General features: G+C 35.9%; 1 protein-coding gene across 2 annotated transcripts in view; it reads left to right on the top strand.

Annotated features, from left to right (window-relative positions):
• Positions 1-1,199: 1,199 nt before the first annotated feature.
• Positions 1,200-20,429, top strand: part of NFXL1 (nuclear transcription factor, X-box binding-like 1) — a 62,837-nt gene continuing 43,607 nt past the window's right edge. For both annotated transcript variants that reach the window (XM_008590723.1, XM_008590722.1), the window contains exons 1-10: positions 1,200-1,404; positions 3,646-3,819; positions 8,449-8,558; positions 10,777-10,907; positions 14,137-14,315; positions 14,557-14,718; positions 14,821-14,921; positions 15,545-15,659; positions 17,268-17,392; positions 18,322-18,444. In XM_008590723.1, coding sequence (XP_008588945.1) covers positions 3,651-3,819; positions 8,449-8,558; positions 10,777-10,907; positions 14,137-14,315; positions 14,557-14,718; positions 14,821-14,921; positions 15,545-15,659; positions 17,268-17,392; positions 18,322-18,444 — 1,215 coding nt within the window. In that variant the 5' untranslated portion in view covers positions 1,200-1,404; positions 3,646-3,650. The remainder of the gene's footprint in view (positions 1,405-3,645; positions 3,820-8,448; positions 8,559-10,776; positions 10,908-14,136; positions 14,316-14,556; positions 14,719-14,820; positions 14,922-15,544; positions 15,660-17,267; positions 17,393-18,321; positions 18,445-20,429) is intronic.

The raw sequence follows: 20,429 nt of genomic DNA, 5'->3' as shown, positions 1-20,429 counted from the left end.
CCCCCCCCGCAAAAACAATTATGTAACTGCATACCAATCAAATTTCTTTATTTTGCTTCCGCATTTTCTCAGTAAATATTTGCCTCTGATATTTGTCATTTGAACACGGAATCTCTGTTGGTCTGGTGTCCCCAAATTCATAAATTGCTTTTTACTCAAACTCCTTAAAATTTTATTGTAGCTCATTTTTCTTTAACAATACATATATGTAAAACACTTTGAACAGTGCCTGGCACTTAGTAAATGTTATCTAAATACTCTTTATGATTAGTGTATGGAATTAATTAAGTTGAAGGGTTGTATAAAGATTGTACAACGCAAACAGCAATCAATACATTTCTCAATCCTAGACAGTCCCTAAAATGAATTTTTAAAAAATCTATCTATATCTTATTGGAAAACTCAACAAAGTCAAGACTTAGGTCCTGGCTCTCAGTTATTTTCGTTAATAAAATCTACTTTAGGTACCTGTCGTGAAGGTAAAAATCAGACCGCTCCAGGGAAAGCTAATTGTAAACTACAAAGGACCATGACAATAATAGGCTTTAGATTTACTTTCTACATCGCTCTAGCAACTCAGAAGGGCGCTTTCCCTATTCGAGCCACTTTCCTGCAACTGCTCCCTCAGCTCTTCCTCTTCACAGTGGCCAACCTCGAAGTGTTCTCATTCTAAGCGCTTTTCCCGTTCGTGAAAATCGTTGAGCCACCTGCAAACCCCAAGGCAGGGCTAAACGTGGCCAAGAGCCAACTCGGGCTACTCTGACGTAATCCTAACACCCAGCAGGGTGAAGCAACAGCAAATTGCGGGGTCAAGAGCAGCTCCGAGCCCACCTACCTCCCTACCACGCGTCCGTTTGGCCGTCCCCGCCTACAAGCCCCAGAGCACGCCGGGAGTTGTAGTTCCCGAAGGCCAGTATAGGTCGGCACATGCGCTCGGAGGTCCCCGCCCGCTCCACTGACTCTTCCGGATAAGAAAGAGGCCGGTGCTGCCACGCATCTGCGGGCCGCAGGCGGACTTCTGGGAGTTGTAGTTACTGGGGGCGGGCGCCGTCCGTAAGGAGACGTAGCTTGCGGTGGGGCACGTTACTGCAGTTGGTTCCCGGCGGGAGCCGCGGGGTCAGTTTGCTGCTTTCCCACCTTTGCCGTGCTCCCGTTGAGTCTGAGGAGGAGCTTTCCTTCTCCCCGGCTCTCCTCTCCGGCGCTGGGTGCCCCTTCCCCTGCGGGCCATTTCTCTGCCTAGTCTTCTCTCACTTTGGTCCAGCTCCAAAGCTCGGACTTAGCGTGGACCCGCCCTCCGGGAGAGACAGGGCCGCGACCTGCTCCATCCCGCTCCCCGCCCTGTAGAAGCCCTGCTCACTCAGCCCCTCACACCGGCTCTCCCCTCTGCCCTTCTCGTCCGCCCTGGTAACCGCCGCCCTCACGCTCCTTCCACTCCTTTTTTCCCCCCATCTGCAGGGATGGAAGCTTCCTGGCGTCAGGTGGCCGGTGGCCGGGGCCGAGCCCGAGGACGGGCCGCTGCAGTACCCTCCTCAGGAAATGGAGTCCATTTCCGCGGCGCCGGAGGAGGGCGAGAGAAGGGGCCGGTGGATGCCGGTCACTCTGACCCCAGCCCGGGAGGTGCCGCGACCAGTGCGGCTGCAGGTACCGGGCACAGCGGGATCCGCGGGAACTGAAGCACTGCAGCCTTCCGTGGCCGGTGGTGGGAATGGCCTCTCTTCTCGATCCCACCTGGTGCCTTCGGAGGCACTTTCCTAGTCAGGACGGCCTCCGCCCTCGCTCGCTCCTGTTCACTCCTCCCCGCCTTCGGCAGTTTATTATTGGGCGTTCTTCCCAAACCTTTTAGACAGCTGTTCTTTTCGGCATCGTAGGCGGATTCCCATCACACCTCTTCCGTTTTAACTTTAATTGGTATTACCTTAGTTCCTTCTCTGTCTAGTACTCTGGAAACTTCACTCTTTTTTGCTACCTGAATCCCTGGACTGTAAGTTGTAAATTGTGGCCCCGAGGTCTGGTTTAGTCTATAGTGTTGTTTGATTATCGCAGTGCTTTAAATCTGAACTGGTTGCCAATATTTGTTTGTTTATTTAAAAATCTCGTAAAAATCTGGTTAACTTTTTGTAAAATAAGATCTTGTGGCTTTAGTATTTTTGTGCATGGCAACAGTTAGCTGAGCTAAGTCACAGAAATCTCATTTAAATTGGGCTTGGGCAGTCCATCTCAGATTGTGTCTCCTATTTCTGGGGCCAGTTGTCATTTGCCGTCTTTACCAGATTGCATTCGTTTATTGACTTTACTTGTCAGTGCCCTGTAAGCACTTGAGCTTGTGATGCCTTTCTTCACTGTGGTTCCAATTCACAGATTTCATAGCCGTTCACGGACGTATCTGGTATTGCCTCTTCGGATATATCAGTATTCTTCATCCAAGACTGTTTTAGTGGAGCGTGAGAACAAAATTGAGCTTATGAGTGTTTTTTCTCCTAGTCTGGTTTTAAATTTAAGTGGTATCCTGTTAGCTTGCAGTTACTGAGTTTATGATGGTGGTGATGGTGAAGTATACAATTTGGAGAACTATGAACAACAGTTTCGGTAAACTTTCTTGGATTTTGTGAATAGAAGGAAAGTGAGCATTCTCTACCCGGATAATTGAGATTTGACTGTAAGAAATAGTGTGAGAAGGGTGCTTTGACAACTTATTTTTAATCTTCCGTGAGATAATCTTAAGTAAATACATTTATCAGGTTATAAACATTTTCATTATATCTGTCCACTTCATCCTTTTTTCTTTATGTATCTTTAATTGCTAATTTCCCATAGGTTAATGATATTTATTGTATCTTACTGTACAAGTTTTGAGTCATATATCTTATAGCCATTACTTTTTCCCCAGTACTCAAAGATTCCTAGCTAAGCAACATATACACTTTCTTTCAATTTTACTTGAAATAATTAGTTTTTGTTGATAAGCCCCAACCAAACTGGCTGTAACAGGAAACTGGAAAACATTTCATGAGGGGAAAAAAAGATAAAACATCATTAAGTACAAATACACCACCTAAAACATGTTTTCCATGTTAACATTTTGTGTATTGTTATATTTATTTTTTTGTAACTGCAAAAATGTCAAAAGTCTATAATAAAGGCAAAAAGTTCTTGAGCTTTCTAAACAGCAGATTATAAATGTAGTGGATGCACAGTGAATACTGTCTGTGCAGACTCTTTGGTGGGCTGGGTTAGAGTTCAGAAGAGGGTAGTTTGAAGAAGCACTCAACCTCCCCTGATTTCTATGTGCTCCCAATGGGTGCACCCCATTTTAATTTTCGTTGAAGTCCTTATTTTGAGGTTGATCACCAGCTTTATGATACTTTTATCATACCTTTATAATATTTTTCTTGATTTTTCACTTTATTTCTGTAACAATTACTGCATTTAGCAGGATACTTACAAAAGTGAAAGTTTTTGTTGTGGTATTCTCTTTGTGTGTCAAGAAATTTGAAAATACTTTTTCTAATGGATTATAGTAAGATTGAATGTTCCAAAGGTGACTTTGAAATGCATGTTTAAAACTTATATATTAGTACATAAGGCTTTGCTTTGTGAGAGACTGTTTTGTGGAAATGAAGCTTTTTTTTTTCTCCTTTTCTACAGAGCTAATGTCTCAGAGGAAATTTGAGGAAATCAAGAAGGCTAATCAAGCTGCAGCCAAAAAACTTGTTGAAGAACACTTTAGCTCTTCATCTGAAGAAGAAGGAGATGAAGATTTTGAAGGCAAACAGGGAAAAATAGTTGCTAACACATTTATAACATACACTACTCAGACAGGTACTGATCTTTTAAATTTTGACTTTTTGACATCAGTGAAAGTATGTTCCTGACATTTTTGGTTAATACCTTTACTCTGTATGGAGTAGTTTGAGCATTTTGTGTCATAGACTTGAATTTTTGTACATTTTGCTATTTGAATTACATGTTGTGTAACACTAACCTTTCTGTAAAGCAAGTAGAATGGCAGTGGCTCTTTTACAGCCCTAGGAGTTCTCCACGTGTTTAATTGGCATTTCAGTAGAATGCTGGGAGGGTGCTACCAAAGCTCCCTGAGACATGAGCCAAGGCAAGTTGCTCCTTGTTGTGATTTGATTGGACTAGAGGACTTTGGATACCCCTTTCAATCTAGTCTTCATTTTTTTTCTTTTTTTCATCATGTCTAATGTATTTTGATTCCCATTTTATTTTTTGACTTTATTTCTTATTTTATCTTATTCACAACATCTGTTTTTCATACTTTTTAAAAAAATTAAATCTTTTTAGGTTTGACATGTACATTCATAATGTCTGTTATGTATATCTGGGTTGCTCTTAAAGCCACGTTTGTTTGTGAGAGAGAGGGCCAAGTGATGCTGCTGTGCATGACTTAGTATTAAGTGTAAAAGTAGATTATTTTAAATGTGAATATTCTTAAACTTTCTGTATTTTATACTTTAATTGTTAGAAACATTCTTGTATGTAATATCAACATTTATCAATATATTTGTAGATATGTATTATATACCCTTATAATAGCACTATGTATTTATACTCTTTTTCAGTTCTTTTTCTTACTTTAGTATCCTATTGGAACTAGCAGAAACCTTAGAAATTTTCCAGGAAACAACTCTACAGAGAGGAAATGATTTTCTTAGAGTTAACACAATTACTAAATGGCAGAGGTGGGTTTAAACCTAGTTTACTTAGCTTTTAAACCATTACTGGGCTTTTTGCGTTTTCTGTGTAAAAGCAGAAAAATTCTGAGGTAGGTTAGACTGCTGCTTTTGTACTTGTTTATAGGGAAAAGGCAGCATATACAGTGGTTAAGAATACAGACTCTTGAGCCAGACTGCCAAGGTTTGTATTTTGGCTCTGCTACTTGGCTATAAGACATTTGACATATTATTTCACACCTCATGGTCTCTGTTTCTTCTTTTGTAGAATGGGTGTAATGATAGAAAATACTCTAGAATGATAGAAAATACCCTAGAGTTGTTAGGATAAAATGAATCACAATGTGTAAGCACTATAGTGCTTACAGTAGTGCCTGTCATACAGTATGTGCTATAATGTTTAATATATTTTGTGAGCTTTATTGTTAGAGATTTTCTACCATAGCTCTTCTCTTTTTTCCTGTCTTTTAAAAAGATTATCTGTTTCTTCTTTATCCTGTTTTCCCATGATCATACGGCCTAACATCATAAGACCACATCAGCTCTCTTCTTCTCCTCCCTACTGATGTGTTCCTTAGTTATTATAAAGCCAGTGATGTTGGAATTCAGGACTGTTAGTACAGCAGAATCAGAAGCACAGCAGAGTTTGAGCATGAGGTGGAATAAAGGCAATTCGAGAGTATGAGAGTTAGGTCTTCAGGCAGAATGATTTATGTATTTTGCTCCTTCCCCTGCCACCCCATGACCTTGGTGATTAGGTAGTTGCCTGAGTATACTGATGTGATTATTTCTTAGGTTTCTAAGAAATTTATCGTATCTTCTGAGGAAATAGATAAGGAAGTTTGGCTTAGAAGTCTAGCTCAGCCAGGTAAAATTTGACAAAAAGTAATTTTAAGGTTAGGGGGTTTCTTGCTCTTAGAGGACTTCATAGTATGTAATCTTGAGAAGTATCTTGCTGCAAGAAGACCTCATGTAAACCAATCTTGATAGAGGCAGATTTTATTTTTATTTATTTATTTTTTAGCTGGCTCGTATGGGGATCTAAACCCTTCAGCTTTTTGTTACTAGCACGACACTCTACTGATTGAGCTAACTTGGCCAGCCCCCATATTTTATTTTTAAATAGGAAATACAGTAATGTAACTCAGTAGTATATCTCTCTACTGTTTAGAAAACATTTATAATTTGTAAGTTTTATTAATTTTTAACCTTAAAGTATTAATTTTTAATCTTAAAGTATTAAGATAATTCTTAAGCTGTTTTGTGTCAAATCAGTTAATATTTTGATTCTTATTCCTTTATGGTCTGTACTTTGCCTCTACCAAAGTAAGGAAATCTGATCACTTGATTTAAGAACAATAAATTCCAGAGTGATAAGATGCTTCCCATTTCATGTTAGTGAATTGAACACCAGGACTTTACCAAAGGAGTTCATTTTTATGTGAGCACTGCTTTTGTACTTTTGTGATATTTCTGTCACATTTTAAACTTGCATGGCCAACTTCCTGATGAATATTTATATCTTGCTGGCCATGGACACATCAAACTTGTGTTGAAAGATGATTTATTTCTTCTCTTGTTTTCTTTATCTCAGTAGCAATACAGTTTTCCCAGTTTCCCTTCCAAGCTGGAAATTTGGGAACAGGGATGGCACATGCATGGCATGAGTGTTGTCATTGACTACTACTCTCCCCTCTACCCATGTCAGCTCATCAAACACAGCAATCTTTCCTTCTGAATCCTGACGCGAACATCAGCTTTTAAAAGTGACAGTCTAATTGTAACCAAGTCCTCCTCTGATTTACTTCCTAAATTTCTTAAATTTACCCTTCCTCTCTGTACATACTATCATTGCCTAGTTCAGGCCTTTACAGCTGTTTAGTATGTGGATTAAACCCATGTAATAACTGTGAGGTAGATAACTTCATTGCTGTTTTGCAGATAAGCAAACAGATATATGAAGTAACCTGCTCAAGGTTGTTCGTTGCTTTATCTGCTTTAGTGCTTCTTAGTTGGTACTTTCTGCTTTCAGTCTTGACTTCCTCATCCTCATTTTTCATCAGTTGCCAGAGTGATCTTTTTAAAATGTATGCCTGCAAATGCCATGCTATTCACTGTGACATGCTGGGCAGTACACTTTATTGCTGAAGCCAAACTCTAATACATGTTTCAAATCTTAACAGACATTTTATAAATAGATTTTATTTTGTAAAAGCCTATTCTGTCTTATTCTTAATTTTTTTTTTCTTTGGCAGTTTACCAGTACAGGGATGGAACCCTGGACCTTGGTGTTATCAGCATCATTCTCTAATCAATTGAGCTGACTGGCCAGCCCATTGTTCTTAAATTTTATATGAATTAGCTTTTAAATTAGATGAAATTTAAGTGTTATATGTTTGTTAAAGCCAGCTGTGTTGAGAAGTAAATAAGCACACAGAATATGATTATTAATTCTGCTCTTAAGGATGTTTTAAAAACTTCAGTGTTTATCTAAAAGCAATTGTCTTTAATAATTTTATAATATTTTATAGTTTTGAGAGTGCTTTTAGATGTATTTTTTTAATATCCTAAATTACATTTATGTTTACATTTTGATAGGGTAAGATTTTGTAAGTGTTGTGTTTACTTAGATGATTTTTGAAAGTAAAGAATTATTCAATTGTCTTATTTACTTTTAGTTTTTGGCAACTTAAATTTTGGGTTGAATGATGTTATTGCCATGGTAAAGTCTATACTTATTGTAGTTTATGTTGTTAATCTACTTTTCTTGGAGACTCAGTAAACCTCTGTTGAGTAATCTTTATTGTACTAAAGGCACGTAGGCTTATTTTTCTTATACTAATATGACTCAGATTACTGCCCTTTTGGAGTTGTTTGTATGATGGGGTACTTGTACTGTTTTTCATTTTTGTGTTACCTGTCATTTCTTGTACCTTCCTGCAGTAATCCCTTACTGTAGCATACCATAGGGATTAAGAGGCCTTACTTTGTAGTCAAACTGAAGTTACTTAATTGTTCTCAGTTTTCTCATCTGCAAAATGAAGATAATAATAGTTCTCTATTAATTAGTTAACAAACTAGTTCATTAGTAGTTCATTAATAGTTAATCCTACTGAAATACTAATAGTACAGTGCCTAGCAAATAAGTACTCAATTGCTTAAAGAAAATCTAGTCTGATAATTTTGTTCTAAAATGTTTATGCTACCTTTTTAAGCAGAAATAGTGAACATGATTTAATGAAGCGTGGTTATTGTACTGTAATGACCTCAGAGTCTTCTTATTCAACAAGTTTTTATTAAGAATATGCTATGTGCTAGAAAGGCACACCCTCACACATCCGAGCTTATGTTTATGCTACACGGTTCTACTTAGTTTTGACTTTACAGTTCCTTTCACAGTTCTTTTGGTATGGTTTCCCTTATTAGTTTACATCTTGCTGCTCTTGCTTATGGCTCTGCTGCCACCAAATTTGTTAAGGACTGTAACAGCAAAAAAAGCAGGTATATGCTGAGAGTGCTGAGAGAGAGGTAAGGTACTGTTTTTGAACTAAGTACGGAAGATTTAATACGTGAACTTTGTGACCTCTTGACAGCTCATTGGTTACTTTTTTTTTAAAAAAAAAGCTTTGTTTTTCAGCTATATTTTGAACAACTGATATTGCTAGTCAGTTCTTATATAATGTGGTGCTGTCAGCAAGTTTGTGTTATTTTCAGATACTGCTTAACACAAGATTTTCAATTTTTAAATTTCAAGATGGTGATATACGTGAATTAGAGCGAACAAAACAGTATGTAAATGAAGCTTTTCAAGCAGGGGCTATGACATGCTTAATTTGTATTGCTTCAGTGAAGAGAAACCAAGCAGTAAGTTTTTCTCCTTATCTGTATTAATGTATCTCCCCCAAATATCTTATTTATAATGCCTAACTATTTATTATTCTTTTGCTTATTTTTGTTTAAAAATGCTTCATTTGAGAATTTTGTATTTGATTTTATCTTCATTTTATAAATCTGTAATTTTTAAAAAATTATCTCTATTATTAGCAAATATCTTCAGTTTTAATGTATATGCTGACTTAACAAATCATTTTTAGCATCTGTATTTTAGATTACAACATATATGAAATCTTCAAATGTACTATATTTCATTACTTTCATTGGGTTTGGAAAAAAGATAGATATGGTTCCTCCCTTCAAGGAAGTATAACTTGGCAGTGACTCTTAAGCTTTATTAGTCAGTGTCTCCTGTGTTGAAGGGCAATGTGCGGAGTGGCAAGGGTCATTGGAGAGAGAGAGGGATTCAGACATAACTCATGTCCTTAGAGGAGCTATGACCTAAAGGTGAAGTTCTCAATGTGTAAATTTAACGGGGCATTAATGAAGCAATTAAGAAGAAGTGATGATGACTGAATATGTTAGAGTCAATTTTAATCCATTAAATTAATCAATTAATCCATTAATCTATTGCTATTATAGCAACATTGCCTAGAGAAAGAAAATCAGGCTAGATGAGGTGGGTTGGTCATGTAGAGTGATCAGAAATTTAACATGCTCAGGTTGGGTAGGATAGTGTAGCAGATGTCTTTGGTGCCCAGAGTCACATCTGGTTGGCCTACTTTGATTTCAACTGCAATGGATGAATCATCTCTCTGTATGTGGGTACAGTCCCATTGTAAACACTTGCTGTGTAGGGCTCCCTCTCTCCTACCGCCTTAAGATTTTCTCCTTGGGAACTGACTCAGCCAGTACACAGGTATAGTGGAGAAGCACTGGAGAGTTAAGGCCCCTTGGGGCAACATGCCACCACAGGGAATTGGTGAATAAATTACCCGGCCTCCTCTCTGTTATGTCCAAGGTGTGTTTTACATAGTTTTTCAGAGGGTCCCCTGCAGGATTGAACTTCTGTGGCCCCTAGTGGTAATCAGCTCAACTATATACCATTTATTAGCATTTCTACTTCCTCATCTTTTCCCCTCACTCCTGCAGCCAAGTTCTTATCTCAGCACTGCTTTGGCGGAACCCAAACTAAGAGGTGGTTTTTGTTTTTGTTTTTTTCAATGCTGTTACCAGCTTATGCAGTATGCTACATGTCTGATTTTATCAAACAGTTGAAAATGTTATAAGGAGAGGAGAACTGACTTTTGTTAGTTATATCAAAATGTTGGCAGGTTTTAAAAATTAATTTAATGTTATTCCTTAAACTTTTATATTGTATGTATTCTCAATTTTTGTTCACTTAATTTTTAGAAATTTGTACTAAGTGCTAGACTAACAGATTTTATATAACAAAAGGGCTAGATGAAGATATATGTACATATTTGTGCTTAAGGATTCCTTTGTAGTGTTATTTATAATGGGATTAATATTAATGTCCAACAATGAGAAATTGGTTAAATAAATTATGGTACATAAATCTACGTGATATATCATACAGTTAAAATACGTTGTATGAACAAATTTGATAAGGGTAAATGCTTATACTATGTTTAAAAAAAGACTATAGGGCCGGCCAGGTGGCGCACTGCTACAGTGCGCCACTTGGGAGCGCGGCGGTGCTCCCGTCAAGGGTTCGGATCCCACATACAGACCGGTTCCCGCTCACTGGCTGAGCGAGGTGCGGGCGCAGCACCGAGGGTTGCGATCCCGTTGCCGGTCCCGGTCTGGTACGGGCGCTACACTGAGGGTTGCAATCCGTTGCCGGACACGAAAAAAGACAAAAAGGAAAAAAAAAAAAAAAGACTATAAAGTTATATGTCTGTCAGTACAGTAGGACCTCATTTTTAAAAAGTATGAAAAATATATAAAAAGAAATTGGAGATGTCCAGAATGTTAGCAGTAGTTATTTCTAGCTGAATTAATCTGGTTTTTTAATAATATTTTTCCTTGAAGTCTTCTACACTTAAATACATTTTTATAACATATTTGAAAGAGCATTTCTTCTATTATTCTGGAAGGAAAGATTTTTTCCTTTAATCCTTAGTTGGCTCTTAAAAATAGTTTAATGTGATGCTCATTTTAAAGTATTATGGATTAACAAAGAAAAAATCATTGCATACATGTTTATTTCTGACCTTTGTCTTAGGTTTGGAGCTGTTCAGGATGTTTCTGTATATTTCACATGCCCTGTATCCAGAAATGGGCTAAAGACAGCCAATTTCTTATATCTTCTCTGACGGATGATGATTTTGGAAAGAGAGATTATCCCTGGCCTTGGTAATGTTTTCTATTTAGTTGGATTATTAAGTTGTAGAATAAATGAAACTTGTAGATCATAAGTTACTTTTCTTTTGGTTTCATTATCCATGTTTGACCTTCAGTTTATAAGGATATCGGACCTTGGTAATAGCTTTTTTTTTTTTTTTTTCCCAATTTGTATGACCGCTGGTTCTTTTCAGTAACTAATACATCATTCAGACTTTATTTTTTCCCTTGCAAAACAACTCCTTATTTATCCTTTTAAGGGATTTTCATTTCTTTTCTTTAGGACTGAGACTCGTTCATAGTTCTAGTACTTCTTTTCTGGAATTCCTGTTAGTATACATTAGTATCACATTGTCCAAAACTGTTTTCTAACATTTTGATCATAGGCTTCCCAGTTTTATCCTTGAAATCTCAAAACTGCAGGTATATGTTATCTAATGTCATTAATTTTTCTACGTTTATTTTATTAGTTTTGCATATTATTTTTTTTTTCAAAAGATGACCGGTAAGGGGATCTTAACCCTTGACTTGGTGTCGTCAGCACCACGCTCTCTCAATTGAGCCAACCAGCCATCCCTATATAGGGATTCAAACCCGTAGCCTTGATGTTATCAGCACCACACTCTCCCAAGTGTGAGAACCATGGGCCGGCCCTAGTTTTGCGTATTATTGATGATTATTTGATCCTGAACTTCTGTTACATTTCCAAAAAGTGTTGGGGAGTAGAAATTTTATATCTCTGCTAAATATAGAAAATAAAAAATTTATCCATACTAGCAGCCCAGAGGGATAAATTTCCTGTCAAGGTAACAAAGCATAAGCTTTAGGGGCTCTGTACGTTCACATTTTGTGACTTTTGTAACTAATTTTATATTTATAATTTTGTGTTCTTTATCTAACAGAGGCCCCCAAGTTGATTCAGGCCTGACAAAACCTGGATCCATGTCAGACCTCCCTACTTCCATAAATACTAATACATTTGTAAAATTGTGATAGTGTAGTTTTTAAAAACATTTTAGACATGCTAGTTACTTTGTAAACATGATTTTCAGTGATGTGTGAGAGATTTTATTCTTCTGTTAGCAATGGAGATATTGAGGTTAGTTAAAGGGAATGATGTGTTCAGGCTCCTCTTACTCTTAAGTGGTAGACCCGGGATTTGAAACCTAGGATTTCTGACTTCTAAATTCAGTGCTTTTTGTATTCTTCCAACTGAGTTCTGTTTTATGATATTGCTTTTAGAGATATTATTTATTTTCTCTTCATTGAGTGCATGGTTCTCTGAAACAGTTTAAAATTTCAACTGTTTTCAATTTGCTACTGTTTAGTATTTATTTGTGTTAGAGGGATTTTAGTGTTTAATAAGTACAGAATTAAACCAGATATTCTGATTTGTTAAAGAGATTTGAAAATCATATATGCTTTTTCTCACCCTTGCTCTTCTCACTTCTATTTTAAGTAGTCATTTTGCTATAGGAGAGGAAAGTACCAGTTAAGAGAATAATAAACTGTTACTCTTCTAAATCTAAAAGGAACAAAAATTTAATCAACTGTGCAGTATCCTTTGCATTTCACAAAAAGGCTATTCTGGTTGAGAACCCATTTTGTTTAATCATTGTCAGGATAGAGCTAGAACTTGGTAACAAATGTTAATGATTTTAAATTAGTTATTTTATGGAAATAAAAAATTTAAAATAGATGTTTTTACTAAGATATTGCTTGTTTATGAAGAATATAAAGCATAATTACATTTCAGTGTTGGCATTCTGTTATTTTAAATAAAACTCATACATTTGCACGTATTGGTCTCAATGCAACCGCTCAGTCTCTGTGATTATGGGCAGTGTTAAGGTGTGGTGAGTTGCCTATTAGCCATCCATATCTAAGTTTATTAAAAGTACTCATCTCTCTCCACACTAGTTTAAAGGATTTTCCTTTAGTAAAGGAAAATTTAACTCTTCTTTTTTTTGTCCTTTTGGTGACCGGTAAGGGGATCGCAACCCCTGGCTTGGTGTTGCCCATACCGCGCTCAGCCAGTGAGCGCACCGGCCACCCCTATATAGGATCTGAACCTGCGGCGGGAGCGCTGCTGCGCTCCTAGTGCCACTCTCTCTCGAGTGTGCCACGGGGCCGGCCTGAAAATTTAACTCTTCTAACAAAAATGCCAATTATTTATTCCAGATGAGACATAGTATTTTTTAAATTTTTAATTACAGGAACAGATATCTTTTGCTTATTTTGAATATTTGTGTGGCGTTTATTTGGAAACAGGACATATTCTCATGACAATGGAAATATATTGTATCTGATACAAAAAAAATTTAAGTGATGTGAAACTGTTGTGCTAGTATAGAATATTAACTGTACTCATTTGTTTAGATAGTAGGGTTTGAGCATCTTTTGAGAATGAAGTTATCTATGATTATCTACAAATGAATTTTTGATAGCTGAAGGTTAATATTTCTAGTACCAGCATTTCCTTATTTTAATGTGGTAGGTTAAAAATCTATCTGCTTTAGCAGAAAATATGAAACAATATTTGAACTTTTCTTTGATGTGGGCACATTTGAAATATATCTGTTTTGTATTAGATGTTGAGAACTGTGAAATTCTTTGTTTCAGGTTTTTTCCTCCTTAATTCTAAATTTTAGTCATGTTTCTTGCTGCTGTGTTGCCCACCTATAACCCAATTTCCCTTTTCTGTTTGCTGTTGCTAATATACAAGCAAACCGCATAACCAAGCTTTAAAAAAAAATCCAGCTTTATAAAAATCAGCATTAGTACCTCAAGAATAAAGTTCAAGTGGTTAGTAGCAAGCTAATGGTGCTTTCCTTTTGTGGCTGTATTCTAGATATGTGCTGTTTAATACATAGCAATTAGTCACATGTGGCTACTTAAATTTTAAAAAAATTATAAAATAGAAAATTCTGTTCCTTCCTCAGTGGTGAACATTAGCCACATTTCAAGTGCTCACTAGCTGTATGTGGCTAATGGCTAGTGTATTGGAAAGTGCAGGTATCAAACAGATCTGTCATCTCAGGAAATTATATTGTACAGAGCTGTTCTAGATGGTTGAAATAGATTTTAGTAAGATCTTGGTTTTTATTAATATGAAGATGGAGCAGAGAGTTCCTCAACATAAAACTGATTGAACAGAGTATATGCTGTTACTAAATATATTCCTGTCTCATGTTGCTTTTGAAGATGAAATTAACTTTAATAGTGTCATTCTTCTTTGTAGTCCAAAATGTAGGTTTGAATATAAACGATCTGAAACACCTAGTAGGTACTATTGCTACTGTGGAAAAGTAGAAGATCCACCTTTAGATCCGTGGCTTGTGCCTCATTCGTGTGGCCAAGTATGTGAGAGAGAATTTAAACCTTCTTGTGGCCATAAGTGTTTACTCCTCTGTCATCCCGGTGAGTTATATATTACATTATTAATCATTTGTGGGTGGTTATTTCTTTTTATGTTGAGGCAAAAAAAATTGTGAAAGTTTAATTTAGAACTTAAGTTTGCTGTTGAACTTAAACATTCAAATATTGAAAGGGATTGCATTTTAAAGTATCAGTAAAGGAAGCTCTAGAAATTACTGATAGGCGTAGGAATTGAAAGTTTTGATTTCTGACTTCTGATTTTTCCCCTTTCATTGGATCCTAGGTCCCTGCCCTCCTTGTCCAAAGATGGTCACTACTACTTGTTACTGTAAGAAAGCAAAACCTATTCCTCGTAGGTGCAGTGCCAAGGAATGGTCCTGTCAGTTGACATGTGGGCGGAAGTTGCTTTGTGGACAACATAAGTGCGGAAATCCTTGTCATGCAGGTAAAAACCATACCCATTAAGTATTCTGATTTTAAGCAAAAGTCAGAGCAATCTGTCTTGCTTCTATAATGTTTATGTGCTAATTTATTATTCTGGTTTTAGGAAGTTGTCAGCCCTGTCCAAGAGTTAGCAGACAAAAGTGTGTTTGTGGCAAAAAAGTAGCTGAAAGAAGTTGTGCAAGTCCACTGTGGCACTGTGATCAAGTATGTATATGCATTTTGAGGGGTGGGTATTAAAGAATATGGAAACAGTAAAAAACTAGAAGGCAGAAGTGCTAATTAAGTTTAATTGGATAAAGGGTGAGGAAGAATAGCAACTCAGATGAATTATTATGTCATGTATTAGGAAACTACATTTCAATTTAATATTTTAATTATTGGAGGAAAAATTTTTTCAAAGTAACTGAATCTTGCTAGCTGCCTCTCCCTTCCTGTCTTTACCCTCTCTTCAGTCAACACCCCTCCCCCTTCTTGAGTTAATCTAATTGAGAAAGTAGGATTGATTTTGTAGTTGCTTGTTCTAGAATTGGCATGATTTTAGTACTGTGTCGCAGTCTTTGGTGGATGGCCATATGAAACTATATGTACTTTTTTTCCTGTATTATATTTTTAAAATATACTATTTGCATAGGAGATATATGTGTGTATACATATATATGTATACATGTGTGTGTATACATATATGACACCTATGTAAGATATAAACATATATAAACTGTATGAGGGAACATAAAGAAGTTGTGATTGAAAAATGGATTATGCCTTGTACAAAGTCTTTTTTGCTAACTTTTAAATCCTTTACTAGTGCTTATTGCATTTTATTTTAGGTATGTGGAAAAACACTGCCATGTGGTAATCATACATGTGAACAAGTTTGCCATGTTGGTTCTTGTGGAGAATGTCCTCGATCTGGGAAAAGGTTCTGTCCATGTCAGAAATCAAGTAAGACATTTTTTTTGTATGTTATTATGGGTTTTGCTTTCTCCTCTCTCCTTCCTTCCTCTCCCCTCCTGTTCCCGCCTCCTTCCTCTCTCTCTTGTGTGGGCTCTCTCGTGCATGTGCTCACGCGCACTCTCTCTCTATCATCTCTATCTCTATCTCTATCTCTGTATCTCTTTCTCTTCTGTTATAGCATTTTTGTCCATTGTGCTAGGCCTTCTTCATCTGGAAGCTGGTGTCATTTAATTTTTCTTATTTGTTTTGTTAGTGACTTTCTTCGTACCATTTCTTCTTTTCTCTTCTTTTGGAAACCCTATTAGACTTTAGACCTTAAAGGTTTGGTTTTTTTATTTTTCCAACTTTCTCTTCTATTTTCCTATTTGTCATTTTGTTCTGTTTTGTAAGGTACATCTTCAGCCTTAACTTCTTTTTCTTCTATTGAATTTTTATATATCTGCTATCATATTTTCAATTTCTAAATGTTCTTTTATTTGTCTCCGAACACCTTTTTAAAAATATTTTTATCAGTATACAGTGTAGTTGGTTTTCATGTCTCTTTACCAATTCCTCTTTTTCCCTCCTCCCTCTCCCCACCTCCCCTCCCCATCAACATCATATCTGTTCACTTAACAAGTTCAAGGAATTATTAAGGAAATGAGCTATCAAGACATGAAAAGACATAGAGGAAACTTAAAATGCATATTGCTAAATGAAAAGCCAATCTGAAAAGGCTATGTACTATAGGATTTCAGTTATATGACATTCTGGATAAGTCAGAACTGTGGAGACAGTAAAAAGATCAGGTGGTCGCCAGGGCTTGGGGAGAAGGAGTGATGAATAGGCCAATCACATAGGATTTTTATCGCAGTGAAACTACTCTATATGATACTATAATGGAAGATACATGTCATTATATATTTGTCCAAACCCAGAAAACGTATAACACCAAGAATGAACCCTAATATAAACTATGATCATTGGGTGATTGTGATGTATTTAAGTTCACCAGTTGTAACCAATGTACTGCTCTGGTGGGGGCTGTTGATAATAGGGGAGGCTGTGCTGTTGTCATGATTATGTATTAAGTTATAGGTAAATTTATTTTTGGCTGCTTTGAGATAAAGGCATAGTAGGATTGCATTTGGCTTCCTTGACTACACCAGTAACACCATATATATTTATAAGACTATTTCTAACACTGGTCATAATATGTTTATGTTAAAGGTGAGTTTTGTAATGTATTAAAGTCTACTTTTTTTTGTCCTATGAGGTTAAGAGCAAATTAAAATAATTCTGTACATTATGGAAATTCCTCATAGATGTTTACATTTCATTTCTTTAAATAACTTTCTGAAATTGTTAGCCCATAAAAATGTGTTTCTTGAGGATAGGAACTTGTCATGTGTAAAATTTATTTTTAAAAAGCATAAACTACAAATATTAGGTTTTTTTTTTTTATTAAAGTTAGTTTTTTCCAGTAATTATGTGAATGTAAAAGTTCATAGTCTGAAAGGGTTATCATTCTTTAGGGAAACTAAAGCATATGGCACTTTGTTAATGCTTATTAATAATGTATTTTATTATTAACATTAACTTTTTGTTTGATTTTAGAATTTTCTTTGCCTTGTACAGAAGATGTACCAACTTGTGGAGACAGTTGTGACAAAGTACTTGAATGTGGAATACATAGATGTTCACAGCGTTGTCACCGAGGTCCTTGTGAAACATGTAGACAAGTTAGTTGTCTCCTGCAATAATTACTTTTGAGAGCTGTAGTTTATCAAACGAGATTGTCCTGTGAATGTTTTCCATTCCTTGCTCCCATACATTATGATCTGTATGAGTTCAGTGACTTAGTATTTATGGTCAGAAGCAAGACAGTATGCCAGCAAAAATAAAAATTATCTTTTATTTGTTTTTGCTTGGTAGGAGTTTGAATGTTCCCATTTTTTTTTTTTCCTTTTTTGTCTTTTTTCGTGACCAGTAACAGGATCGCAACCCTCGGTGTCACGCCCGCACCGTGCTCAGCCAGTGAGCGGACTGGTCTCTATATGGGATCCGAACCCTCGGCAGGAGCGCCGCTGCGCTCCCAAGCGCCGCACTCTACCAAGTGCGCCACCGGGCCGGCCCAAATGTTCCCATTTTTAAAGTCTAGTGTGGGGTTGTTTGTTCCCAGATGACATTCAGAGCAGTGATGAATTAGGCCTAGTGATGATGGAAAGAAATGAATACCTAGACTTGAAACTTTAAAGTTATGTATGTAATTTGGTTTTGACCATCCTACCAGTCCTTCAGATTAGCTACTCGATAATCCAGTGTTCTTGCTTTACTGAGACAAGATATGCAGAAGTTATGATTGTAACAAGATGTAGGTGGTTTTAATATGTTGTGGGTTTTTTTTTTTTTTTTTTAAACTATTTAATGTGAAATTTCTATCAAATTTAATAACAAAGTCCCATGAAGTCCTTTTTGGGTGAAGTAGGATATAAATAAATATATTAGGAAATTCAGTTTTGGTTTCTGGTAAAGTCTTTAATACAAATTTGCCATTAAAATTTTGTCCTCATGTTTTAGTAACTATAGAAATTACAATGTGGAAAAAAGCCACATTAACAAAAGTCAGTAGCATTTCTTATTGTGTCTTATTCATCTTGGATTCCTCCAGGAAGTGGAAAAGCATTGTCGCTGTGGAAAACATACAAAACGAATGCCATGTCATAAACTTTATCTGTGTGAAACTAAGTGTGTTAAAATGCGTGACTGCCAGAAGCATCAGTGTAGGAGAAAGGTACGTGTAATAATCATGGGAAACTCTGATTTGATTGTCTTGTATTTTTCCTTTTTGGGCCTATGATAAGCCTTATCTTGGCTTGTTCCTCAAGTGTTCTCGCATATTCTTTGCTTTCCATATAAAATATTAGTAAATATTCTAAGTTAACCCTAATTGTTTATATTGGTGGGAAATCATACCACTTTTTTAAAGTGACACAAACTTCTTCTTGTCCTGTGCGTTATTCTCTCAGCTTGGTTCATGGGCTATATCTGATCCCTCACTTTAAAACCTCATTATCAGTGTTATATTGTTCAAATCTTATTTCATGACGCTTGGCTCAGTGTAAAGTTGACTGGAATATTTTATTGATTCTGTAGATTTGTAGTTCTTTTGAGTTCCTTTTACTATTACAAAATATCCCTTGATGTCTGGTAAGATTCCTTGTTCTCAAATCTATTAAAATATAGTGATTTTAGCTTTCTTTTGCTTAATGTTAACACAGTATCTAAGTATCTTTTTCTATTCTTTTATATTTAAAGTGCAGTTTCATATAGACAGCATTTAGATTTTATTTTATTCAAATTGACAGTCTTTGTCATCTAATTTGGGTACAGACCATTTACATTTAATGTGATCTTTAAAATGATTGGATTTAAATCTGCCTTATTGCCATTTGTTTTCTATTTGCCCATCTGTTCCTTTTCTCTCTTTTTCTGTCCTCTCTTTGAGTGTTTTTTAATGATTCAATTTTATTTCTTTATTTGCTTATTAGCTTTATCTCCCTTTTCTCCTTTTCTGGGGGCAGGCAGGTGGTTGCTTTAGGCTTTATTTTCCTTAAGAATCTAACAACAGTATATTTTATTCCCTTTTCCTGACCTAAGATGTATGATTTTTATACATATTATACTCATGTATTTTATAAACTCTGAATACATTGGTTTTATTTTTGCTTTAAGCAGTTATTTTTTAAAGAGATTGAAAAATCAAGAAAAATAATCTTTGATATTTATCATCATACTTATTTTTGGCACTTTCCTAACTTTTTTTATAGATTCAGATTTCTGTCTGGTTTCATTTTCTTGCTGAAGATTTCCTTTAATATTTCTTGTTATGCTTGTCATGAATTCTTTAAACTTTGTATATCTGAAAATACCTTTCTATAGCCTTCATTTGTGAAAAATATTTTTACTGTAGAATTCTAGTTTACCAGTTTTTTCACCATACTTTAAAGATGTTGCTGCACTACCTTTTAGCTTGCATTTTGCATTTTTTCCAACAAGGAATGTCCTGTTATTATTATCTTTGTTCCTCTGTGCTTAATGTATTTCCTTTTTTTTTGGCTAGTTATTAAGGTTTTTCTCTTTACCACTGGTTTTTAGCAGTTTGTTTTTGGTGTTCCTACGTATAGTGTTCTTCATGTTTCTTTAGCTTGGCTTTTGTTGAGCTTATAATTTTCATCAAATATGTGAAATTTTTGATCTTTATTTCTTCAGGTATTGTTTTCTGTTTTCCCTACTCCTCACCTTCTGAGACTTTGATGCCATATATAATATGCTATTTGAAGTCCCACAGCTCACTTATCCTCTATTTAATTTTTAGTCTTTTTAATTACTGTGTTTTATTTTAGATAGATTATATAGTTTGTCTTCAAGTTCACTAACTTCCTTCTGCATTGTTTAATTTACTTTTTATCCCATCCTCTGTTTTTTCATCTCTGACATTACATATTTTCATCTCTAGAGGTTGGATTTGGGTCTTTTTTGTATCTTCCAAGTTTCTCCTTAGTGTGCCCATGCTTTCCTCTATATTATTGAATATAGGGTGGGCTATATTTATAATGTTCGAATCTACTGATTCTATCATCTCTCATATCTGGGTCTATTTCTGTTGACTGATCGTTCTCCTTTTGGTTATATTTTCCTGCTTCTTGGCCTGCTAAATAATTTTTGATTGGTTTCTAGAAATTGTGAGCTTCACATTTTTGGGTGCTGGGTTTTTAA

The sequence above is a fragment of the Galeopterus variegatus genome, unplaced genomic scaffold (genome assembly GCF_000696425.1).
Source record: "Galeopterus variegatus unplaced genomic scaffold, G_variegatus-3.0.2 Scaffold6329, whole genome shotgun sequence".
NCBI classification, from domain to species: Eukaryota; Metazoa; Chordata; class Mammalia; order Dermoptera; family Cynocephalidae; genus Galeopterus; species Galeopterus variegatus.
This window is presented reverse-complemented; position numbering and strand designations above follow the sequence as displayed.